General features: G+C 44.8%; 4 protein-coding genes across 18 annotated transcripts in view; 3 read left to right on the forward strand and 1 right to left on the reverse strand.

The window, feature by feature from the left end:
- Nucleotides 1-2082: 2082 nt before the first annotated feature.
- tpm1 (tropomyosin 1 (alpha)) lies at nt 2083-12300 on the forward strand. Of its 14 annotated transcripts, none has more exons than XM_037451983.2 (10): nt 2084-2322; nt 2622-2747; nt 2935-3060; nt 5912-6045; nt 6279-6396; nt 7039-7109; nt 7909-7984; nt 8153-8215; nt 8323-8392; nt 11511-12300. In XM_037451983.2, exons 1-10 carry the CDS (start codon nt 2209-2211, stop codon nt 11591-11593), a joined length of 981 nt encoding a protein of 326 aa, XP_037307880.1. In that variant the 5' UTR covers nt 2084-2208; the 3' UTR covers nt 11594-12300. The 14 variants fall into 14 exon arrangements, with proteins under 14 accessions (XP_037307872.1, XP_037307873.1, XP_062418793.1 ...); XM_037451971.2 differs by lacking the exons at nt 2935-3060; nt 11511-12300 and adding exons at nt 8943-9021; nt 9796-10012 and having other exon boundaries at nt 2085-2322; XM_062562811.1 differs by lacking the exon at nt 11511-12300 and adding an exon at nt 8943-9025 and having other exon boundaries at nt 2085-2322.
- A 131-nt stretch (nt 12301-12431) lies between these two features.
- lactb (lactamase, beta) lies at nt 12432-16607 on the forward strand. Of its 2 annotated transcripts, none has more exons than XM_037451984.2 (6): nt 12432-13853; nt 13938-14004; nt 14253-14443; nt 14533-14842; nt 14929-15094; nt 15604-16607. In XM_037451984.2, exons 1-6 carry the CDS (start codon nt 13293-13295, stop codon nt 16118-16120), a joined length of 1812 nt encoding a protein of 603 aa, XP_037307881.2. In that variant the 5' UTR covers nt 12432-13292; the 3' UTR covers nt 16121-16607. The 2 variants fall into 2 exon arrangements, with proteins under 2 accessions (XP_037307881.2, XP_037307882.2); XM_037451985.2 differs by having other exon boundaries at nt 12849-13841.
- An 807-nt stretch (nt 16608-17414) lies between these two features.
- On the reverse strand, nt 17415-18541 carry LOC119196366 (pro-neuregulin-4, membrane-bound isoform-like). Its single transcript, XM_037451991.2, has 5 exons — nt 18427-18541; nt 18202-18237; nt 18003-18096; nt 17689-17841; nt 17415-17546 (listed from the first exon to the last, which is right to left on the reverse strand). Exons 1-5 carry the CDS (start codon nt 18539-18541, stop codon nt 17474-17476), a joined length of 471 nt encoding a protein of 156 aa, XP_037307888.2. The 3' UTR covers nt 17415-17473.
- A 28-nt stretch (nt 18542-18569) lies between these two features.
- The window catches only part of tmem266 (transmembrane protein 266), a 29476-nt gene continuing 22841 nt past the window's right edge, over nt 18570-25204 (forward strand). Inside the window, exons 1-3 of the mRNA XM_037451986.2 lie at nt 18570-20103; nt 21299-21407; nt 24008-24196. Of these exons, the coding sequence (XP_037307883.2) occupies nt 21394-21407; nt 24008-24196 (203 nt within the window). The 5' untranslated portion in view covers nt 18570-20103; nt 21299-21393. The remainder of the gene's footprint in view (nt 20104-21298; nt 21408-24007; nt 24197-25204) is intronic.

Raw genomic sequence — 25204 nt, forward strand, 5'->3', positions numbered from 1 at the left:
ACTAAAGACTTCTCATTACATAGAATGTGAACAAGAATACTTTATGTACTTTTGCTCCATTTTAACTTGCAAGTGCCTTTTATTTTTCAATATAACTCAGAATGAAGTAGTTTTTCAATAATGTCTGGACCGAGGGAGTGACTTGAGACTCCTTTAATCAAAGCAAACGCATTTGAACCTGTGCTATTTGTACTCTGCCACTCGTTAACGGAAACATCAAATCAAATAAAGCTTATTTTCATTCACAGAATGCCACAGCAGATCCAGTGTGCCACCGCAAACCTCCCCAGAGTCCATGACGTGAAAAGGCTGTTTGAGATAACTAAGATCTAATTACAAATCACGCTTTCTGTCAGCAGTGTAAGCACATTGATGAAGACCAGTGACTCTGAAGATGTTTATTATGACCACAGCATAAAGTACTAAATGCACACAGTATCAAATATGAAGACTCCCTCTACATTAAATTAAGTACATTCCTTCATTTGGTAAGCGAGGCGTTATCTTGGTATATTCTGAGACTTTTCTGTGCAGCATCAACCTACCATTTTATTTTCACTTGTAGCAAGAAAAAGACCTTTTCCAAACATGTGATCCAAAAGTCACATTCATCCACCAATTTTATTCTGCTTAAAGAGAAAACCTCATCTATCAAGAGTACGTTTCAATGCTAATTACAATTATTAAATTGTCAGTCTGTTATAACATGGACTGGTCCAAGATGAACTAAATAGTGTTTGTATTAACTAGCTGTTCAGTTAATACAAGACAAGGCCGATGTCTGAATTCTCAAGACAATATCTGCAAACATAGTGTTTACAATATTCTATGAGAAAATTGTAAACACAATAATACTGTGTAAAACAGACCAAAATCTGAAGGAGACAGGATTTATTTTAAGAAAGATATGTTTTGGACCGTGCCTTCTTGACACAGAGTCATGGATCCATATTACAGACGAAGGCAGGTGCAAGAAAGAGAAGGAGGTCCTAAATATATCCCTGAGGGTTCTTAAGAAGACCAGAAGACACTTGGTGTGTCCTCAGTCACTGCCGTTGTGTTTGGAAGTTTCATAAGATATAAGTGTATTTCTTTCATGTTTTTCAAAATGGCTAATGTACTAATGTAATTATGTCTACATTGTAATAATAGAATATCATAGAACTGAACTGACTATAATGCTACACACTCATACCGATTCAGATGTGAAACTTACTTACTTAAATGTGCTACAAATGAGCTGAAATATTCTTCCTCTGCACTTTGCAGTCTACATTTCTTAAAAGCCTGAAATTAGCAGCCCTGCTGCTGAAATCGCGGTATAAAAGTGGTCCTGGCCGGCTGGTACAGGCCGCCGTGCCACCTCAGTCTAATAACTCATCAACAGTTTCAGAGAGGATATCCGATACGTTATCAGGTAAACACTTCCCCAGACTGTGAACAATGCCACGAGGGCTCGCTGGCCTTATCGAAAGCATCTCTTCCCTCTCTAACGGCACACTTGTCACACTTGCCCTCAGCTTAAAAACCCACCCACCCAAACAAACTCACACACACACACACACACAGACGTTTTAACAGTGCCTAAATGTGAACTAAAGCCAGGTCAACTGTTACAGCAGCTGTGGTCCCACTCAGCCTGCAGGACAAGCAGTTCATTCTGTGAAGATAATTTACATAAACACCATGTATTATTCCAGCGTCCAGTAATTCAGTAGAAATTCAAAAACCTCAAAAGCCACTCAACATGGACACAAATACCACATGCTGCATTAAAAAAAAAATGTGTTGCCACGTTGGTAAAAGGAAACTAGCACGCAGAGAGTGAACTTCGTCCCGTCCGTGCATTAAATGGCTTCTGCAGCATTTGCATCAGGAAGCCTTTCCGTGGGAGCTGCCCGATTGTCCATCACACCCCATATAAAGGCGCATCAAAAGTCCAACGTTTTGCGAAGCGACGAATCGCAGAGCAGAGCCTTAAAAAAACGCCCGGGCACCCACACACGCCCCCCTCCGAAAAAGTATTGGATGTCCAAAAGAATGCAGTCACCCCCCCCTTGAAAGTACATATTTGACAGGGCACAGTCAGGCATAGCCTGTACTCCAGCTTAGTGTTCAGTCAGGCACAGACGCCCCAGCCGCTCTCCCGCTCCCTTCTCGCTGTTTTCATTTGGACGTTTTGTTGGTGCAGAACAGAAATAAGCAGCCATGGACGCCATCAAGAAGAAGATGCAGATGCTCAAGCTCGACAAGGAGAATGCCTTGGACAGAGCTGAGCAGGCGGAGGGGGACAAGAAAGCGGCGGAGGACAGAAGCAAACAGGTCGGTTCATGTGTTGTTTTTTATTTGTTTTTCTTTTTTTTGCGCAAAATCCATAAAGATCCATAGAAAGTAGCAGGAGTAGTTTAAAGCAGCTGTGGATCCATTACTTTTTATGGATAATCCCAAATTAGGATTAACGTTGAATTTGGAGTAATCAACCAACAGTTTTCGGCGGATGCAATTTTATGTTGGTAATTTAAAAGGTTTAATTAAAAATAATATATTCAATAATTGCATGCTAATGTTTGTATTGCTTTGTTAAACTTCACGATGTGTTTTTCTTTAATGTGCATGTATAGTTAGAGGACGATATAAGAGAGTTGGAAAAGAAATTGCGTATATCTGAAGACGAACGCGATAAAGTGTTTGAGGAGTTCCAAACTGCTGAAGAAAAGTTCCTGACCGCAGAAGAAGTCGCTACCAAGGTACACGATGCCGACGTGCATGAGCTTCCCTAACTTTTCTTCTCTCTTCCCTCTCTCCTGTCTTCTGGTGTCCTGTCCTGTCCTGTGCGTCCCTCTGTACGCGCTCTTGCGCCTGTGCGCGTTCACGCCACTCCTCGCTGATCACCTCTGATAATGCTCGGGCACTGAACCCCCCCCACCCGATCAGCTTGAAGACGATTTGGTAGCTCTGCAGAAGAAGCTGAAGGGAACTGAGGATGAGTTGGACAAGTACTCCGAGGCTCTTAAAGACGCCCAGGAGAAGCTTGAGCTGGCTGAGAAGAAAGCCGCTGATGTAAGTAAGGAAGGGGGTTCACGACGGCACCATATTCCCACAGCTTCTTCACAACTTCATTTTCTTCAGTTCAATTCCCCCCCCCTCCACCCCCTCCCCACTGATGAGCTATTTAAAGGAGCACATGCATAATCACTCACAAGTCTGCCCAAAGAAAGTCCGATTGGCGGTTTAACTGCAACACCTATTGTGTATTTCAAATCCACTGAATCCGTAGGATGACTCCTGGAATTGATACCCATAGTTTCTATTGCGTGCTCGTGGCCTCGGGTGCGTTCTTTCGTACAGTCTTAAGGGCTGGATTTAGTGTTTTTTTTACAGAGTGAACAGTAAAGTGACCCGATGCAGACTCGTCCGAGCGCGCAGGGAGCGAGCCGCGTGGATAAATATAGCTCCACCGCTTTATATGGTCAAGATCGAGCTCGCGCTGCGGGCTGCGCTCCCTCCTGACCACGGGGAGGAGGGGCAGGAGTGTGGAGGGGAGGGGGGGGGGGTGACACATGAAAACTAAACTATGTAAATGATTGAAATGTGGGCATGTTAGAGGTTGCCACGTGCTTTGGAGAAAATACGCTTTAGGTCGCCAGAGAACTGTTTTTCACTACAGTTTAAAACCCCGTGAAGGCCTCATGGTCGGTGTGACTGTGCGGTGCAGCAGATGCTTCGGTCACAAGAGTCAATCAGGGGAATCAACGTGGGAGCGTGGTTTAGTGGTTTAGAAGTGGCCACTCGGGATAAAAACAATCCTTTAATTGGATTCCCCGTGGCGAGTTACGCCTTGGTGTGACTACTTTAAAAAAAGAGTCAAGTGAGTTTTAGCCTGCCCTGTCATACATGATGCCGTATTCACATCCCTTAAACCCTGTGAGCCCATGTTTCTTTTTTTTCATAACATTTAATGTAAGAAGGTGTTTATATTGCTTCAAGCTCAAACGAGTTGAACTAATATAGTTTTAAAACTTGTTTTCCATTTTAATATTCACAAAGGGCTTTCTGTGGTTTTGACCAAGTCTAAAATGTAGTCTGTAGTTACTGTATTCTGGGACGACGCACAGAACGGCCTGTGGTCAGTTACAGTATTTTACTGCCACTTGCACCACACTGAGTTGACCAGCAGATGGCGCGATGGCTCCGGTAGACAGCTCCAAGCGAGCTAACTACATTGGAACTAATGGGTGTGTTCTGGTCCAAAAAAAATACATCGTTTCTTTGCATCAATTAAATTTTCAAATTTTATTATTTATATGGCATAACTGCAGAGGGTCAATCTTTGCACTGTAATTCATAATAGTTCATTTTCGGGTCTATTTGTTTTAATTTTTTTAGCAGTACTTCCTGGACAAATCGACAGGCATCGCAGACAGCGTCTCGGAAAGCTCTGCACGCGCCTCTCAGCGCAATCAAAGACGCCCCCTTGACCTCGTCCATTGACTCGGAAAAATCGCGCCGCGGCTCAGAGGAGCGTAGACTTGAAATCCTTTCTGAGACAATTCGTTCTTAAAACAATGGCCGGAGCTACATCGCTCGAGGCCGTCAAGCGAAAGATCAAATCTTTACAAGATCAGGCAGACGGTGCTGAAGAGAGAGCCGAGACGTTGCAGAAGGAGTTGCTCGCGCAGAGGGCAGCCAGGGAACAAGTAAGCATCCATAGATTGGTTTCGGGGGGTTTCTTTTCCATTTTACCGCGCTTGCAGACAGTGAGGAGCTGCTTATTAAAACGCAACATCACCCGCTCCTCTTAAAGCGCCCCCTGTGCGGGTTCGTTTCGCTGAGATATTGCGGGATTTCTGATGACGCACCGCGGCCCCGCAAGATGTGATATTTTTACACGGAGTAGCCCGCTCCGATAGCCTTCTGTTCTCGGCTAATTAAGCGTTTATACTTGTTAACCTTTACCCCCACTCCCCCCCATATTACTTTACTTTTTTTATAAAGAAAACACTACGTCAGCGCGTCGCCTTTACAATCGCCCCTCTTTTCTTTTTCTTTTTTCACTTGCGCCTCCTTCGATGCACTTTGCGTTCCCCGGTCCTCATTCAACCTGCTCTCCGGTGAACTCTCGTTTATTCGCCGCTGCTGGCGCGCCAACCGCAGGTTACACATTGCAATAAATCATTTGTCAGCAACCAGGAAGTCGAATAAATAGTCCGGGGCCACATGCAAGGTGCCAGTCTGCTCTGAGAGTTTGCGCTCTTTGACATGCCCTTATAAGGACAATAGGTGTTCACAGGAAGAGCGTGACCTAGAAAGGATACATACTATAGCGGTGTGAGCTTGTTAAACCATTTGAATGGAGATGGCAGCGTTGCTTCAGGCTCGTTGGTACTTCCTCGTTCCATCAGATGCACTTTGGTCAAACGCTGCGACGTCACAAAGCGGAAGTAACGTTACAAGTTTGAATGATTGTGACGCTGGATCGCTTCACCCGTTGGTTCGACAAGTGATCGGTGGGTTTTTAATTTGAAGTGTCTCCTACGGTTGTTATCTCCCCAGGGAGTCCTCTCCCTGCGTGCCCTGAGAGCACACCTATACCGATGTAATTGTCCCGTTCTCTCAGGGGTCTAGTAATGACCCCTGAGAGAACGAGACAAGAAGCGCCCATCAGCTTGGGACGTTGTTATTCTATATAGTCAATTAGGAGCTCTGGGACAAGCAGGGCTCCCCCCCTTCTAACGCAAGGTTGCTTTCAGAAACACTTCAGCTCACCGGTGATTGCAGTCACCCACATAAAATACAATTCCCCCACTTACCCTACCTTCTTTGGGCTCACTTGTTCCTAATTTCCATGCTGTTTGTTGAAGACGCCCCACCACTAGATGCCCACTCACTCGCTCCTCTCCCCCCCCCACAGGCCGAGTCCGATGTCGCCTCCCTTAACAGGCGTATCCAGCTGGTTGAGGAGGAGTTGGATCGCGCCCAGGAGCGTCTGGCCACGGCCCTGACCAAGCTGGAGGAGGCTGAGAAGGCCGCTGATGAGAGCGAGAGGTGGGTTTCTCCTCCCGTCTCTTAGGAGCCTCTGTGCTGTCACACTGGCTGTGTTGAATTCCTTAACGTCCCCAAATTCAGTACTTTGTCCCTTTGTCAGGCCAGGAAACATTTAGTCCTTCACTTTAGAAGGATGTGTTAAAGATTTAGCGGCCAACGCGACCTTTGTGTCCTCGTTGGCTGTGGGCTCCTGATTCTCTAACGTCCGTTGATACGTTTGCTCCCTCACACAGAGGCATGAAGGTCATTGAGAACAGGGCCATGAAGGATGAGGAGAAGATGGAGCTGCAGGAGATCCAGCTGAAAGAGGCCAAGCACATTGCTGAGGAGGCTGACCGCAAATATGAGGAGGCAAGTTGTTCAGCCATCGGGCAGACTTTGTAACATTCGGTAATTGTGTGACGGACTTGTTAGGAGGTGGATTTTCAAGATATTTGTTCAATAATATCTTCATTTTCTAACGATATTTAACTTTCACATTGGTCCTGCATTTCATAAATGCATGAGATAGCCCTTTGTTTTACTCAAGCATTAATAGGAAATATACATTTAACCATTTAATGCATTCTTTATAAAACAAAAAATACAATCGTAATCAGTTGTGGAATTTTTACTAATACATTTACCAAGAATGCATTTGAGGTAATTTTTTATTCAGTAAATCTATTTAACATTACTTTCTACTCTATTACATACATTTTCAATTGGAGCTGTACTAGTTGAGTCTTTCACTTACACTTCACCACCAGTAGTCGTAGTAATATGAAATGTATCTTCCTAGAAGAAGTTATAGTTGTTGACAAAAAGTTTACGTTAATAAACACATAAAAAATATTATAAAAACTTAAACTACATTATAGTTATAAAGCATTTGTTAAATATTCATCTTAATAAATTCCTGGGGGGCATTAGCCAAGTGTTACCAAGTACCACGTGCTCTTTTTGTCAGACTCATTCGTTGCATTGTAACACTTTGTTGTGCTGCACCTAAAGGTCGCCCGTAAGCTGGTCATCATTGAGGGAGATCTTGAGCGTGCAGAGGAGCGCGCTGAGCTGAATGAAGGGTAAGAGGTCCCACCTTCACACGCACTGAAGCTGCACTTCCACTTTTGCATGTGCACTAGCATTTCAACGGTTGAGGTCTGAGCACCAATACGCAACGTGTACGACTTGGTATCCATTCAGGCCGTGTGCCCTGTGTTCATACTGTATGTGCTCATTATTTGCATGCTCTCACTGGTTTGAATGGTTTTGGCTTGCACGCGTACGCCGCACCCATAAACAGGCGGACTCGGAGAGGGGAAGAAGAGCTAAGGGGCTTGGAGCAAGGCATGAAATCACTAAACTGCTCCGTCACAAAGGTACTGCAAACAGGAACTAACACAGATCTCTGATGCATAACTCCTCCCTCTGTCCTTCATGCTGTTAAGTGTCCCCACCGCTTCGCTTGCTGCACCTGCCTCTTCTTTTCTACTCTTATATTCAGAGTACTTGGACTCTTTTATGTCTCTAACATGCCAGAGACTGTACAAGAATAACACCACATACGCATGATATAAAGCATGATATCTATATTCATATATATATATACATATAGCTTTAAACCAAATTAATTAAACCAAAATAATAACCCACTACTTTTTGTCTCATCACAAAAACAATTCTCACAGTCCTGCTCCATTAAGGCTTGTTTAAAGCACTCGTTGAATCCCTGTAGTTCTTATTTGTCTTGTTTCCTCCCTCCCTCCTTCTTCCTCCTGGTCCGTGTCCACCTCCGGTTCTGTCCATCCTCGCTTCCCTCCTTCTTTCTCCACCCCTTCTCCTTATCCATCGCAACTTCATCCCCCTCATCTAAAACACCAGCAAATGCTCCGAGCTTGAGGAAGAGTTGAAAACTGTGACCAACAACCTGAAGTCACTGGAGGCCCAGGCTGAGAAGGTGAGTGCGGCCTTCTGGCCGGGTGCATGCTGTCAGACTCCAGCCTTCGGGAAGCCGGACTTCTTCCCTTGAGTTTTATTTCTTAACCCATCCATATCTGTAAACATTTATGAACGACGCAGAACCCATATGTCTGACACCTGTCATTGTTTTTTTTTTGTCCCACAGTACTCACAGAAGGAGGACAAATACGAGGAGGAGATCAAGGTCCTCACCGACAAGCTGAAGGAGGTAAAGTTTCATGAGTGTGGAGCTGCAGGCTGACCCCCCCCCCCCCCCCCCCCCCGTATGACACTTTGAGCGTCGGACTCACTCCTTGGTTTGTCTCTGTAACACAGGCTGAGACTCGTGCTGAGTTTGCTGAGAGATCAGTAGCCAAGCTTGAGAAGACCATTGATGACTTGGAAGGTAGGATTTTCTTGCCCTCCTCCCTGGAAAGCCACTTTGTTGGTTTTGAAAGGGTTATTGTGTCAGTGGTGGTGCCATGGCAAAAAGAAAATCTCTTAAGCCTCTTGTTTGCTTTGCTCTTAAACTGTATTTCTGCTTCCGTCTTGATGCCGTCATTTTCCAGACGGCATCATATTTATGTGTGGTGACCATTAGTGCAGTTGGTTTGTTTTCTAGTATTTTATGGTAGGACAGACCCGCTTCATGTTCATCAGCGATATCAGGCTTGAATGTTGACTTGGTGGTCAAGGAGTCACGCTTGGAATGAAACATATGGTCCATTTCTTCATGACGCTGAGGGATTTTTGCACTTCCATTCAGTCATTTTCTGGTGTAACTTTGTTTTCCTTTTTTTCCCCCCCCTTCGCCTTCAATTTTCTTTTCTGTCACCTCTTCCTATCTTTTTCTCTCTCGCCAATGTTCTGGATGCTTCACCCTTCACCTCCTCGCCCTGTGCTCCTTCGCCTCTTGCCCCCGTCCCTCCCCCTGCACCCCTCGGGCCCACCGATAGATGAGTTGTATGCCCAGAAACTGAAGTACAAGGCCATCAGCGAGGAGCTGGACCACGCCCTCAACGACATGACCTCCATGTAAATTTCAACTCGCTGCGCCTGCTTGTTTTTTTTCCTCCGCCCCCCCTGCACCGTAACACCAGCTACCTCGCCTTGCTCTCCACCCGTGTGTGTCCGTCTACTCGTAGCGACTAGCACATACACCCCCTCTGGTCTCACAATAGTGGTAACGCGTGTTTGGATGTAGTCTTAAAGTTGAATGTGTTCAGTCTGGTTTCTCCTTCACACTTCTGCATTTGTGTGGTTATGATACTGAAGGTCCTTTGTATCAGTATCATTGATGTTTTGAGAATAACTATACACTGGACGTGTACTGTTATGGATTGCCGATTTGGCATTCAATGCATTTTCTACAGATTCCAAGATATTTTTAAATATTATATTTTTACATTCCGGCAATGCATGGGAGTCGAGTTTTAAATTACTCGTATTCGAATCCGAGGTTATGAGTGTTTTGTCCCTTTTCTTCTACTAACATGGTCTACTTCTGTCCAGAAGAAAGCCCCCCCCCCCCCCCCCCCCCGGTGTGTTTTGCGAGAGCCCCCCTTTAGTTCTGCGGTCGTACCGGTTGACGGTTAACTCACAACGTAGCATCGCTTGAGCAACAAACCTCCCATTCTAATCCGAGGAAGGCGTTGGTCCGACCCCCCCCCATGGTCGTGTTTGCCGGCATGCGCTAACCTCGCGATGCCCCCGCCGTCGCGCTTTCTGGTGCGTTGCGGTGCACGTCTCCGGTTCCCGTGGGTCCCACGCCGACCCGCTGGCTCACTGTGCTTCTTCTCTCCCACTCAGATAAATATTTCACACCTCATCAAAGACGCCTCCTGCCGGCTGAGCGGCATCTGTCTGCTCCCTCCAGCCATCTCTCAACTTCCCCGTCCCCCTCTGTCTTTGCTTTCCTTTCCTCCTCATGTTTTCACCCTCAAGTCAAAGTCGATTGCATCCCATCACTTGTACAGACTCCTAGAATCTTTCTGCATTGTGTAAAAAATAAACGTCCTTCCTTCTATGTAAGCTGTATCTCTTTACTCTGTCCTTTTTTCCTTTTTTTCTCTTTAATTTATTTATTTTCAAGTGGCTCGAATTAAACTAAGTAGCCTTGATTTTAAGTCATGATCCTCATTTTTTTTCTGCATCTCAACGATAAGTTTCACACGGCTTTTTTGTGTTCTTTTTATTTCATTCAAATTCTTTCTGTGAAGCTGAGATATGAGGAATATCACAGTAGGGACAGAAACCCAGAACAACTACAGGTACTGGACTGAAAGCTGAGCCAAGTTGTCTTCTCTCTTAGCATTCGAGCCTGAAGAACGCAGGCACTTTTCAACATTAAGTAATGCCTTGAAAGACTTGAGAATTGTAGGGAGTTATTAGTGTTGGATTGTTATCGGGAAGATTGTGGTGAAGTAGGAGAGTAAAGAGTGGAACGGTGGAGTACAGAACAGTGTGTAAGATTTGAGCCTCATGTGGTTGCTGGAAAAAAATGGAGTTAATTGCTATTAGTGATTATGAGACCTGGGCTTTGTATGATACACAGTATCCTGTCATCTATTTGAATAAATAAACAATCACATATTCTGAGTGTTTTTATTAAAGTTGTCACCATTACTTTTGAAACGTCATAATTCAAGACGGACTGCAGGTTAATGAGTGAGCCTCGTTCTCACATTGTCAGAACGCAGTTATTGTTTCTATTTCGTTCCCAAACTCACCTGGTTCATAGGTTTTATTATTAAGCTGCCATTTGATCTTTTGACCTATTTGGATTAAACTTTCTCGTCCTTTTCACCCCACACACAAAACCGCCTCTCAAGAACAAGGACATCAAAACACTGCGTGTTACTTATTGGCTACTCAGCTAGTGTCGGTGTGTTTTATACATTTTAAGAGTTACTGATGGAAAAGGTAAGTGTCAACAGGCTTTTCCTCTTTTCTCCTGACTTCCTGTCTCTCTGTTTTTCTACTTGCTTTCTGACTGCAAAGATCGCCTCCACCATCAACTTCAGAAAAACCGCCTTCTCACTAACGAACTGCGCTTGGCCCTGAACGATGACTAAACTGTGTGGATGTCTCACTTGTTTGTTATGGTTTAATGTGTGTGTGTGTGTGTGTGTGTGTGACAATCTGATCCAGAGCAAGATCCAAAGTTCTTCCGTTGGCATCGTCCACGTACGATGCTCGCACTGCTTGAAATCTGTGTTGCTGTTTGTGGAAATGTAATTGAAGTATGGTGACAATCAGGGACATAAATGTACAATGTATTGTCTTGCAACGCGGTAATATAATCTAATACAATAATATATATTTTTAATGGATTTCTGTTGTGAACTGTTTGCATGGTGGCTTGCACATCCTAAAAGGAGCCGTTTACTCAAAGTGTTTCTCTCGTTTTCTGTGTGTGTTTAGTGACCGTAGTGATGTAGCCTGCTTGATTATTAATGCAAGCTAACCAATAACTACTGCTTGATTGTGTGAGATTATAACTTCTCCATTTGATGTTCTAACAGAAAAACTGTCACAAGCAAAGGAAGAGAACCTCGATATGCACCAGATGCTGGACCAGACTCTAATGGAACTGAATAATTTGTGAAAGCACGGTCTGACCCCACATGCACTGTGGTTTTTGGCTTTTTGTACATGCACCTTGCAAACCATAAACCTCTCTCCTCAAACCTTGCCGATGGTAGAGATGAAACGGCTAAATGCATTTCCTATTTCACCGTCCTGCCTTCAGCGGAAGTTGACCAAGGAGCAAAGCTAAGGGGAAGTAAAGCTTAACAATTCCCTTTGATGAGGCCTAAACCCGACAAATAAATGTCATTTTTCGCAAGCCAGTTTTTAATCTTGTAAGGATGTCCGCGTTTTGCAATCCTTGAGAAAGCTTTTTTTGACCAGTCATTTGGCGGTAACATTTGTAAGTTGAGTTTCTATTGCAATGTAGCTAATCTGGTCCGTTCCATTCCACCTAGATTATGCACATACATATGGACAAAGTGGAGAAATGTTGCACATGAATTCTGTCTAATATATGCCCTCCTCCCAGAAACTTTCTTAACCAGTCTTGGTATAACTTGGCCATGCCTGTCATCTTTTAAACTGGTGCTACTGCATTGTTAAATCAATGCATTGCAGTATATTCTTATCCTTTAAAACCATGGTTCAACATTTGTCCATCTTGTCTATACAGTCATTTGGTTGTGCATTGTTTTAGCATTGTATTAATGTAGATGTGTCATGTGATTATCATATCTGAAATTTATAAATCATGAAAATAAAAAGGCACGTTTTGAAAGTTTTCTAACTAGTCTACATAGTGTTTTGTCCATCCAGAGGTTACCTTCATGAATGACAAGTGATTGAATCAAACCTGATGCAATGCCCAGGAAACTGAAGACTTTTCGTGAGGTTTTTTTCCTTGCAAAAGAATTAAGCAAAGGGTGAAGCTAAGGACAGATGTGTACGATTTAGAGGGGTTTGCAACAGTGATAGGAGTAGTTTTTGAGGCCTGGTTAACATGGGCAGACAATATCAGGAAAATAGAGGGAAAATGCTGAAGTAATGAATGTGATAAGATGTGTGGCTGGTGTGTGCCTTTGATAAGATCTGTGTTAGATTACAACTTTATAGCATCTGGATCAGCAGCCAAATATCATGTTGGGAACTTAGATGGAATTCAGGCACAGACAAGAGGAGTATGCAGCACTTAATGGAACACATTCTAGGACATTTCTATACAACACATATATATTAAATGTGGGAGATGGCCAATTGTACATTTTCTTTAATTGGGCAGTTTTCTGGTATTTTCCCCATCATTCTGTCAACCTAAAATCCCACTGCTTATGTATATTTTATGGTTAGGGGGTAAATTTGTATGTTTTTTGATTATTTAGTCAAATGTGCCTCAACATGAAACAAACATCTGAATAAAAATGATTACGTTCAATTCATTTTAGACCATAAATACCAAAATCAATTTATCAAGCAGCACAGTATTCGTGTGCTAGTACCAGCAAACCAGTCCATTTCTTTCCACTGGCAGTTAAATGCTCCATGAACACAAACATAACAAAAACTTATTGCAAAATTAGTCCGAACCCCCATTGATTGAGCGTAGAACCCTAGTGCAGCCTAGTGTGTGTACACAGACAATAACATCACTATTGCACACAATATTTGGCTCTTAAAACTACTTCAAAAGTAAAACAAAAAATGCTGGCGCACCGGTCACTCTTCTACACTTAGCCCATAGGCCCACATCATCACTAAGGTACACTATCAGGGTATTGATGAGTGATAAAATGAAAGGTTGGACCATTGAACACTCAAATAATACGAATTATAATCAATTGTCCGAGTGTCACTCCGCAGCAGCAGGGGGCGCTCGTGCTTCATTAAGCTGCACGACACCCGCCGTAAAACCAGAAGAACCAGGATCAGTTGTCTCAAAAATAAGAAAGAGAGAATCCACACGTCCAACTATGTCCCGGTTGTTTTCGCCAAATGGCGTTTGTGCCAAATGTCCGCTGCTAGCGGCGCGCGGGCCTCCTCCGTTGGCGTCGCGAGCGAAGCCGCCGCGGTTCCGAAAGAGCGCTTTCAGTCACCAGCAAACACGCTGCGCCGCGAGGTCGAGCACGACGTTTTTTAAACACACGTCAAAGTCCACCATGTGGATACGCGGGGTCGCGGCGGCGGGCGTCGCTGTGGCCCTGGGACTGAAATACCGAAAAGACGCCGCCAGCGGCTCCTGTTGCGACGCAACGGCGGAGGACGCGTGCAGGACCGAGCGATACGGCGGTGCCATAAAGGCGAGCAGGGAGCTTGTGGAGAGGATAAAGGTAAGCGAACAGGTAACGTTAGCCTCGCTTATTCTATCCTGACTCCACCCCGGGTGTCCCGGTGCGTCACGTGGGTGTTTGTGTCCGGTCCCGCAGGCGGAGGTCGGGGCTCCGGGGCTGGTGGTCGGAGTCTCTGTGGATGGGGCGGAAGTCTGGAGCGAAGGTCGGTGCCTCTGAAGTCAGCTCTTCGCTTTTAAAAAGGGGCATGAGCATCGGCTCACTGCCCACAAGAAAAGTAAAACAAACAAGGGTTTTAAAGCCATGAAATCAAACCAGCACAAGCCTGACATCTATTAAAAATCAACTCTGTAAATAAGTTACAGTGGGGTTTTCACAATTCATATTTCATGTGTTTTCATGCAAAACTTTCAATCTCTCAATATGATCATTTAAAACCTCCATGTCTCTCAGGGATCGGCTACGCCGACTTGGAGAACCGGGTGCCGTGCGGCCCAGAGACCGTGATGCGCATCGCCAGCATCAGTAAGCCCCTCACATCTGCAGCCGCTGCACGACTCTGCGAGGAGGGGAAGCTGGAACTTGACGTCCCGGTCCAGAAATACGTCCCCGAATTTCCCCAGAAGCGCTTTAACGGACACGACGTAAGCCGCTTGAACAGCACCTCCGAGGTTTTCTTCTTTTTGTTTTTTGACAGGGAATGTTTAGCTCACGCACGCGCCCTTCGTTGCAGGTCACAATAACCCTGCGCATGATTCTGTCCCACCTGAGTGGTATACGCCATTATGAGAAGGACGCAAAGAAAGTGAAGGAGACCAGGGAGAAGGCCAAGCGTCTCTTAAAGCCGGCAAGGGGAGAGGATGAAAAGAGTTCCTCCGAAAACAAAGCTCCACCTGCAACGGAACCAAACCCCACAGGCAAAGAAGGCACCCAGGAGAGGAAAAAGGAGTTTGAGCATGAGGAATACTACCTGAAAGACAACTTTGAAAGTGTCACGGAGGCCCTGGACCTCTTCAAGGACGACCCGCTCATTTTCAAACCCGGTAAAGCACGTATTTGCTTGCCAAATCATTCAAATGTGGTTCAATGCTCTTGATGAGTTTTTTTTTCTTCTTTTTATTCTGCGCAGGCACCACTTTTCTGTACTCCACCCACGCCTTTACCCTGCTTAGTGCTGCCGTGGAGCGAGCTGCTGGGCAACACTTCCTGGACGTCATGATGGCCATGTTCCACGAGTTGGGGATGCTTAATACTGTGCCCGACAAGAACGACCCTATTATTTACCACCGCTCAAGGTAATATTAGTCACGGTAATATCAAGCTACGCCCATAATTGCTGTGTGTCACAAATGAGTAGAGGGGAGATTTATAGAGCTGTTTCATCTTTCCTTCCCGCTACTGGATCCACTACCTGAACTTCTGTGTTGTCTGTTTACAGAGTATTGATTCAAAGACTAAATGTAAATCTGATAAGACCGAATATGATTCATATCCTTATGACGTGCCTCATTTTTAACCTTTTGTGAATCATGGGTGAATACATACAGATAACTAATACAATAGAACCTTCTTTACTGTCAATTTAATCTTTTAGTGTAAAATATTACCATAATGAAAGCATTTTCTAACTCTGTTAAACGTTACATATTTAACGATGGGCGCTGGATGTAATAACCACACTGGTATCAGAACACCCTGTTGAGCCTGTTTACTTCTTTGAGCTTGTTAGTCACTCACGTCGGATTTGTTTCACGACATGAACTCCGACAATGAGACCGTTTCCACGGTTGCTGCTCCTCCACAGATTTTATCAACTCAACAAGAGAGGGCGCGTCGTCAACTGTCCGTATGTGGACAACTCCTACAAGTGGGCGGGAGGCGGCTTCCTCTCCACGGTGGGCGACTTGCTGCTGTTCGGTAACGCCCTGCTCTACAGCTACCAAGTGGCCCACCTGAAGGACGCCGGGGGCTTCCTCCCCGGCTTCCTCGGGCCCCAAGCGGCGGTGGACCTCTGGTCCCCGGTTGACAGGACGGAGGCGAGCTGGGACAAGGACGGGCGTTACGCCCAAGGCTGGCTGGTGGTGGAGAAGCTGCAGCAGTACGGGCAGTGCAGGAAGCGGAGGCACTACGTGTCGCACACGGGAGGCGCCGTCGGGGCGAGCAGCGTCCTCCTGGTGCTACCCAGCGAGGGCCTGCATGAGAACGACGGGCAGGTCCCCCGGGGAGTGGTCGTCACCATCATCACCAACATGCAGTCGGTTGGGCTGAACAGCACAGCGCTGAAAATTGCACATGAGTTTGACACTGCCAGAAGCTTGTAAGAGAGAGTGGAAGCCATGAAAGTTTGATATGGATCTTTGCGACGTGAACTCCTCTTACTTTCCGTTGCAACGCCGACACGCTGACACTAGGTGGAGGCAAGTTGCCGTAAGTCAACACATAGAAACAAGCCACTGAATTATGGCATCAGTTTGTCGGCTTGATGTCCTTACATTTCACTCACAATGGAAAGACGTTGGTCGTTTTTTTAAAGCTGCATAATAAACCGTGTCTCTACACCCCATTTAGTGACTTTTAGGGTGCCTCGAACAGCTATTTCCTCGTCTATTAATTATCAATAGGCTGACACTTTCACAATGTATCCACTGCTGAGCCGACTTTTATGATTTATATCGAGATTGTTGGTGGTAATTCACACTTAGTTTACACATTGGAGGGGGCACGTGTTGGAGAATACTTGAAATCCTGTCAAAAGGAAGACACCCACAAACCTTCGGCTCTGTGGTCCAACAAGGACCGCGTTTAACTATCTCGTAACCTCGCTGAATCCAAGCGGATTGGATGCATCCATTTCCATTAGAAATCTGCTGGGATCTCCCGTGCCCCTGTTTTTAGATTCAAGGGACTGGTGATTGGCTTGGGATCAGCTAATTATACAGACTCCCGACACACAGTAGAGTGAGGTCATCTTGGCCTGTCGTAGCTCCTTCAAGTGGTTTTGCCTTAAGAAACAATTTAGGATTAAGAATGGGATGAAGGTTACGCCTGGGAATAAAGGGATGATGATTATGGCCGGACAGTGAAATCACACAGCGGGCTTCATTGGATGTATTAACACAAACTTTATTTAATAGAATATTGAGTATATTCATCAATTGACACAAGAGGTTATTTCATAACTCAATATTAGGAATAATATTTCAGATACAATTAGATTACAACGCTTTGTAGGTTTCAGGCAAAGCACAGTTTGAAATGTCATGCGAGGAACACCAGTTCCATCTTTCAAACCAAAGGTTGTGGACTCAAAAAATCTCATGAGGTGTTCCGTCAGTTCTTGACTTGACAGGATAAACGTGGTATTTTTCAACCCTGACCCTATTTTCCCATTATGTAAACCTGATCCAGTATTGAGGGATAACGCTGCAAACACCAGATGCTAAACACGCTGCAATGGCATCGTTCTGGGCAACAGCTCACTGTCAATTTGGGTTTCAAAGAGACGCCGAGTTTGTTGTGTTTGAGTCAGTCAACGCTTGGCTTAGTGTTATTTAAAAGGTTTCTTTCTTCTTCGTGGACGTTAATTGACTGCGAGGAGTTGCCTCTTACGTTACAGCTGTTTGGTGGCTGCGGTCTGCAGCAATACTCGGCAAAAAGAGAAACACATCAGAAGATCATACTCTGGGTTTTACTCTCCAATACTCTGTCGGATGGTTCTGTTGGTTCTGTTGCCTGGCGTTCAACACCCTACGTGGGAACAAAAGTAATGGTTATTGGTTTATCGAAGTATACATTCCGCCTGAGTAGAAAAATACCAGCATTGTATAATGTGTGAAGCACTTATTTTTAGACACTTTTAGTGGTAATCCTTACTGCACAATGTATTTACCTGCGCATGAAGTAGATAACAACTGCCAGCAAGGCTAAGATTAGGAGAGCAACGATGACCAAGGCTGCAATTAGCCCTGCTTCTGTTGCATTGGTGTTGACGCTGAAGAGTTGGAACTGCTCACATCGGCTGCCTTTGTAACTTTCATTGCATCTGGTTTAAGAACCGAGGAAAACTCATCATTAATATGACAGCTTGTGACAGCGACAGATATTCCAAAATGAAATCCATACGTTCCTAAAGACATTATTTATATCAAGGAAAATTCAGAATGTAGGTGTGTGATTATTATTATAATTTTTGTTTTTACTTACACACAGGAGAGTGTGTTCATGGAAAGTATTTTATAGCAAGTCCCTCCGTTCATGCAGTACGTGGCTTCCTGCCCGTCGCAAAGGTCTCCGTGGTCTACAGACATAAAAAAAAAAAAAAATATTCCAGGAATTTAAAAATGGCTGAACAATCACTTCTTTAAAAGGATTGGTTATTTTTCGTGATCAGTTGTTTTATTACCTGCCATCATCTGGAATGTGGATCGCTTGCTGTTTTCTGCAAACACGCAAGAAACGTTTGTGTTTGAGAAAAAGGAAGAAATCCCCACTGAGGAAAGCAAGGCACAACAGTGAAATCAAAGCTGCTGGGTCTATAAAGCGTTTCTTAACTCTGAAATGTGTCATGGACTAATGTTGCGTGGTGAGAGGAATATATCATCACTAAATTCAGAAAGTCTTTCCTTACCAGCTCGTGAAATCCCAGCTCTTTTGGTAGTCAGAGCAGGTAACGCGGACGAGTCATACTGACGCTTCACAATACCTCGGAACTGCTTTTTGTTTTTACCCGAGGGCGCTTTCATGTGGGCGTGTCACCCCCCCCCCCCCCCCCCCCTTCCAAAGAAATGTTGTGATTGCAGTTTGTCTGCATTGTGAAAGAACGCTCCACGTCACGATACCTGGTAGTATTCGTTACTGTGGGGCGGAAGGTGTCATTTAACACGAGCTGCACAGCTTTAGACAACGTTGACATCTGACGTCAGACTACAACGTGTTATATTTAGCTTTTGTTCTGTGGGTTTCTCGGGTCGCATCATGGGACGAATGAGGAACTCACCTGTTGTGCGTGGGAACGCAGCGTACCTGGGGCCGGTGAGAAGAAATCAGAATGACTGGTATTTAAGAAAGCATGAATGGCTTCGTGGGAACTTACCTTCAGACTAATAATTCATGTTGTACATTGTGGATTGTTCACTGCGTTCCAGTGGTGGATAAACTATTCAAATGATTAACTTAAGTTAAAGTAATACGGCAGTATGGTAATATAAAAGTAAAAAAATATAAGATTCATAACGCAGAGGGGCTACTCTGGTTAAACTAGTATTGAATCATTTCATTTAAATATTAACACTGAATCTTAGTCGTACTTTGTCACTGTCTTTGGTGAGCTTATTTTTAACTACTTTCTATACATTTGGTAGTTTAATCAGTCACAATGGACCACATTTTAACTGATTTTTATTTTGAGGACATGACTCTTTAATGTCTGATCATTTGATGGGAAGGGATGTGTGTGTATGTATCACTGAAGAATATACATTATTTTGTATAAATCTATACTTATATGTATGTCACACTGCATTTAAATACAGCAGACTTGGTCATGAACACACCACTGAGGTCACTGTACGAGTAGTGGTGTTTTTTTTCTTCTTCCTTTTCGTGCGGATGGCGTGTTATCGCGAGGAACTCTAAATCTCAAGAGACGAAGTGAAGCGAGAGTTTCTCTCTTTTTTTTTATACGTTGACGCTTATGGGCCGACACAGAAAGAGGAGACGTCTGCAGGCTCTTTTTGGGCTCAATTGGAATCGAGACTACTTCTATCCGCAATTTAAAATCACCGTGTATGTGCGTGTGGATCAAACCTAGCAGCGCGTTGACGGCGCCGCGCGTTGCACATCTGGAACCCCTGGAATCCCTCCTCTCTTTCAGCACCTGGACAGCTCCCCGCTAGTGAACCTCTGCTCGTTATTTCTTTTTTTCTTTTTTTTCCGAGCACATGGAGTCCCCGTTGTGATTGTGGGGGGAAGCCCTGCGAGCGCATTGTGCCTCTCCCCAGCCGAAGATGTCGTTGCCCCCCTGATTCGGAGACGGCGCGTCGTCTCCTCCGCTGAAGGATGCTGCCTCCGGTCCGGAGGAGGTGTTTTCGTCGTGCGCTGTCTTCTGAGAGGCGATACGGTTGCTCGGCCAACGCAAAATTTAAGGGGAATCGCAGCCTACACACAGCAAGATCCGAGCTTCTCTCGCGCCGACCCTCATCATCATCATCATCATCATCATCAGCGTGAAGGGAGATATTACCCACATCACTGCGAGGGCGAAGGAGTCACGACCACACTTAACACAATGTAGGAAACATACGAGGTTGGTGTGGTCTCTTTTTTTGTGCATGGTGTTTTAATTTAAAATCGCGCTGGGTAGTTGCATCATTTGTGTTGGTTTTTGGTTCAGGGATGAGACCGTGTGGCCTCTCGGCACACTGGGAAGATGTGCCAGCACCATTAACTGTTAATGTAGCTACGACGGTGGGAAATGAATGCAAATACATTTTGATGGGGTGAAATGCAGAAAGGCTGCATGGCCCCCAGTGCCTGCTTTTATTTGGTGAAATAGAATAGTAGAAATTGCTGTCTTCGTGAGCAGCCACCTCTGCTGATGAATCACTGTAATAAGTGGCAGCTCAAGACAATGATTGTGAAGATCAATCTCTTATTTATCTACTCATATCCAGCAATACTTTACTCCGCATTAAATAACTTGCCTTTCCGTTCTCCTGACAGAAAGTCTAGCACCTTGTTAAGTGATGGCTGTGTGACTTGTAGCTCATCTGATGGCACCGCTTTTTCCTGATTATTATACAAAAACATGTTTTGGGGTTCTGCTGTGAAACGCTGTCATTCTCGGCCCTTGAATGACCCACGTTAATTTCTCCTGAGTAGCAGTTGATCTGCTGTGCTCCACTACATTCTTCTGCTGCGGCTGTGAATGCTGACTCCTCACCTCTCTGTGGCTCCGCGTGTCACACACGCAAGGATGCGAATGTATAAGCATTGCAGTCATGAATTTGTCTCTTTTTGAGAGCCAATTGCAGTATTACTTTTACTTTGCAACGCTGAGAGCCAAGTGCACATTTATGTGTTAAGCGTTTTGAGATTGGATTGGTCCGTTCCCTGCAAAGCAGCTGGACAGGGCTTTCACTGGAAAAACTTGGACATCAACGGCTCTCTATCCCGTGGCACAAAGGGCTAGCATACCGCTATACTTGCTATGCATGAGGTGTGATGTTCCCCAGTCCCTGATTCACAGAGCGGAGCATATATCGGATGAGATTTAAAATCCATTACAGTTTAGTGCCCCCCAGGAAAATAGCTAAAGCTGAACTTAGGACAGTTCGCCTTTGGAAGCAGCAGAAGCATGGACACTTCACTGATCATTTTTACATGCATTTGTGTTAAACACAACTATAAGCTACCAATCATATCTCCCAATCTTCCTTGGCAGATAGTTTTGATAGATTTGCTTAAGGATTTCACTCACTGTTCTTTGATATTTTCTAAAGGTGTGGTATGACCCAGGTCTCTGCAGTGGTGAACTCTCATTTCGCACTTGGGGACATTTAGTGTGGACGTCTGTTTGCAGCAACAAGACCTCAACATGAGCAACCACCCGTAAGTATGACACCGGCTTGAAACCGCGTCTGAGAGAGTGTGAAATCTCAAATCTCTATTTATGAACACGCCGTCTCACGCAAAGGGCATCTCAGCGTGGAAGGATATGATTATCAGGATGGGACCTGGATAGTCCCCTGACCCCCATGCGGATGGCTTCGGCTGAAACGCGTGGAGCCTCCTGCAGGGTCCACAGCGAGGGACTGGCTGGCCATCTCCAGTCTCCGCTGGCATCTCTTAGCATTCAAGAGGGACGTTCACTTGTCATCTTCTCTTATTAATAATTACTCGTGGTCGTCCAGACAGGCCCTGCATTCTGATGACAGCCGCTGTTGGGGCTAAGAAGAGGGGGGTAAAAAGGGAGCAGAGGGAAAGGAGCGGCGTGGGAGGAGGTGGAGGTGGAGGAGTGGGGTGAAGGTTGAATGCAAAATGGGTTCAGTCAGCTGCATTAAAGGCACAGGATGCCGCTTCCAAACCACCTCTTTCCAAGCTTTAAACCAGCAGATTAGGGCAGTTGATTCCATTTGAAGAGGAATGTAACCATATCATATAGAGAAAAGCATTGAGAAGTTGATGGTACAAAGTCATTATTTAATGCTGCTAAAATCCTGTGACAGATGGGAAACTCTCATGCAGAGAAAGGTCTTTGTAGTTATTTTCACCCCTGCTCTCTTGACTTGATACTGCTCTAAATCCCCCTTTTCTCTCTCTGCCGCTCTCTCTCTCTCCAAAGCCTTGTAGCATCTCTGATGTGGAAACAGTGGGAGGCGAGATGCGGAATTTATTAGATGCTTAAACAGAAAAAATTTGAAGGGATTTATCTTTCATTTTTCTGTGTATTTAAAAAAGTTGCTTGTCTATGTCTGTCTGTAGTTTACATTTAGTTTACATTTTAATACAGTTTGCAAAAAAAAGATAAGGGTAATGTTCTTTCTGTTTCTTTCCATTATCTCTTTTCATTTTAAAACAACTAAAGAAAAAGCACACCCTGAGGATCGCAGCAGCCTTAAAGAGGGCCAGATTAACTAACCTCCGTGTCACGTGATCCAGTGTCCTGCTGCTCTTAATTTCCCTCCATTTTGAAGGTCCCTCGACAACCACTAGAATAAGGTCTAATATTTAATGTAATGTGTAATGGCATTACAATGTATTTAGTGTTGAAAAGAGTGTTTAAACATCAGCATTTTATTCAGCATTTGGTTTTCATTTCCACAACCACATCTTTTTCCAAACTCAGATTCCCCTTTTTAGGAGAATACATGTGGTATTTAGAAGCAGACCAAAGCATTATTAATCCAAGCCTTTCTTTCTGGGACAATAAGAACTGTGTATTACTGTGTGTCCATATCCAAAGTCACTTGAATGCTGCAGTTGGGATTTCCCTGCCTGTTAATTGAGGTGATTCGGAATAAAACGTCAGCTGAAGCATTTTCTCTATTAAAGAAACCTCCAAAGACCAACAAAACACATTCTTTATTGATGAATTGGGAACTACTGATATTTCCCCAAGGAGTTTGTAAAGCGCAGGAATTGCCTAAAATATCATTGTATTGGAAGCTTTAGTCTGGGCTGCTGCTTTTGGGAAATCCGGACGGTACCAATAGAAGTGATTTGGCACATTGTTCATCAGCCCTTATATGCACAGGGGCTGGAGGATAGACGACGCATTTAATGTAAGAATTTGTGTTCCATGCCGCTTGTTGGGTTATACAAATAACTTTAAGCCACTTTTAGTCAAGAGATAAGTCAGGAAAATGTTCCTTTCCAGCCGTGCCTGAATGAACATCTAACAGGAAGGTGGGTCTGCTCAGTGAACTTTACAAACTGTCTCCTCCCACTTCGTTTCACCTCCAGCAGAGAGTCGCTGGATTCAACCAAGTCAACGGCCTCTGTTCCCTCTGCGTTGTAATCAATGCCTTCCTCCACTGTTATGCGCTGGAGTTATTGACGTCTCCACACCGGCTGCACTGGGACAGCTGCCAAGCCGTTTGAGACTCTTGTTCCAAGGTGACTTCTCCTTGTCGGCTATTGGCTGAGCTCGAATGGTCACAGCGCTCGGTTTATGTTTGAGTTTCACGACCTCGGTGGCAGATAAAGTGACAAATGCGATATTGTAGAAAATACAGTGAATATATCAAAATGGACAACGTTGTTTTCTTTCTGCACAGCAATCATTTAGTATTGATGGTTCACCATTTAAGTTGATATATTAGTATTTCCATTTTTGTACAATACGAATTACCATATTCACTGTAGCTTGAGACTTTGCTTCATACTCTGCCCTTCGAAATGTAGATCAGCTTCTCATTACCTGCCAGGTGCCCTTGTTGAGGGTCCCAGTAAATTCTGCAAACAAGGACCTTCACACCATGTTTGTATTTTCATTCATCAACATTAAACATAGTCCCAGTGGATGTTGTCAAACTCCACTACCTGGTGCACTTGTTAATTGAAACAAACCACACTAACCTACAACCTTGCACTTCACTGCCCTTTGCTGAAGAAAATCAGCAAGTAAAGTACACCGATGACATGACACTCACAAATCCACACTGACGCTGATGCTGCTCTGGTTGTGCGTCTGTGTCTGTGTACCACAGGGCTCCTCCCAAGGCCGCAGCCTCCGAGCTGGAGGTGATCTCCATGCAGGTGGAGGAAGACAACCAGGGCGCTGCACCTGTCCAGCTGGTCAGCTTTGCCTACAGAGACTTGCCGTTGGCCGCCCTGGACATATCCCTCGCTGGATCGCAGCTCATCTCCAACCCGGACGAAGAAGACAACAGAGACGGGTACGTCCCAGGCTTCCACTCTTGTCGTTGTGAGGGGTTCGGTCAAGCCTGAAACTTCAGTGTGCTCCATGTAAAAAAAAAAAAGTGTTTGAAGATTATCAAACCGTAAGAGTGAGCTCGAAATTAAAAAAAAAAGATGATTAATTGTAATCATGCTTCTCATTTTAATTAATTGATTTACTAAAAAGACCAAAAGGTTCATACATATTGTTTAGACAATAGAAACTGGCCCTGGATGTTTTGGTGAAATGCTACATATGTAATTAACGTGGAATCGTAATTACTACAATGCATAATCTACCCGAGCAGAGAAACGCTCTGCCGTCACTCTCCCAAGGCTCGTTATATTGCAGGTGGTAATTACACCTGGCGTAATGAATCACCCCTCATTGACATTAGTCCGGTAGTCGAGGATATCTGGCAATTCATTTATTATTCTGACCGCGTTATACGGGCAGTGTCTCCACTGATGTGTTCATTTCAGCTCAATGACTACCAGGCGAGTTTCTGTTCATAATGGCCATTTCTGGAAGAAAACAGAGTGCTGTTAGCACCATAGCTTTGCTGAGGTGTCAGAGCCCCGTGGCGTCGCCTCTTCTTTCCGTGAGGTCTGTTTTTATTCAGCCTTTGTGTTGTTCTCTTATCGCCGTGCTGCAGGCTCTGTACTCTCAGGATAGGGCACACCCCCCATTAGAGGACCCCTGTAGCAGGTGTCCATTGCTCTCCACTCAGGAAGCGTGACTCACAAGCCTTTAGCATGCTGGGATGCTAGCATCCATGCAACAAAAGTCGTCAAACAGTACACGCTTAATTGCCATTTTGCCATCCAAGCCCCCGGTGTGTCAGCTGACCAAGTGCGGCTGGACTTTGTCTGGTCTGGTCCGGTCCGGTCCGGGGCGATAGCTCCATGGGACGGAGGGCAGGGCCAGATGGGTCCTTACCCCAAACCCCACTCTCTCCATTCCCAATGTGACAATGCCCCCACAGAGCGCGGGATCATCTCAGTGG

The sequence above is a fragment of the Pungitius pungitius genome, chromosome 6 (genome assembly GCF_949316345.1).
Source record: "Pungitius pungitius chromosome 6, fPunPun2.1, whole genome shotgun sequence".
Classification (NCBI taxonomy): Eukaryota; Metazoa; Chordata; class Actinopteri; order Perciformes; family Gasterosteidae; genus Pungitius; species Pungitius pungitius.

Coding starts and splice junctions, on each gene's coding strand:
- tpm1 (XM_037451983.2), top strand. CDS start 2,209: ATGGACGCCATCAAGAAGAAGATGCAGATGCTCAAGCTCGACAAGGAG. Junction 2,748..2,934: donor CAGAAGAAGTCGCTACCAAG/GTACACGATGCC, acceptor CCACCCGATCAG/CTTGAAGACGATTTGGTAGC. Junction 7,110..7,908: donor CGCGCTGAGCTGAATGAAGG/GTAAGAGGTCCC, acceptor CTAAAACACCAG/CAAATGCTCCGAGCTTGAGG.
- lactb (XM_037451984.2), top strand. CDS start 13,293: ATGAGTGATAAAATGAAAGGTTGGACCATTGAACACTCAAATAATACG. Junction 14,444..14,532: donor AGCGCTTTAACGGACACGAC/GTAAGCCGCTTG, acceptor CCTTCGTTGCAG/GTCACAATAACCCTGCGCAT. Junction 14,843..14,928: donor CCCGCTCATTTTCAAACCCG/GTAAAGCACGTA, acceptor TATTCTGCGCAG/GCACCACTTTTCTGTACTCC.
- LOC119196366 (XM_037451991.2), bottom strand. CDS start 18,541: ATGAAAGCGCCCTCGGGTAAAAACAAAAAGCAGTTCCGAGGTATTGTG. Junction 17,842..18,002: donor ATGAACACACTCTCCTGTGT/GTAAGTAAAAAC, acceptor TTCTTAAACCAG/ATGCAATGAAAGTTACAAAG. Junction 17,547..17,688: donor GTTATCTACTTCATGCGCAG/GTAAATACATTG, acceptor GTTCCCACGTAG/GGTGTTGAACGCCAGGCAAC.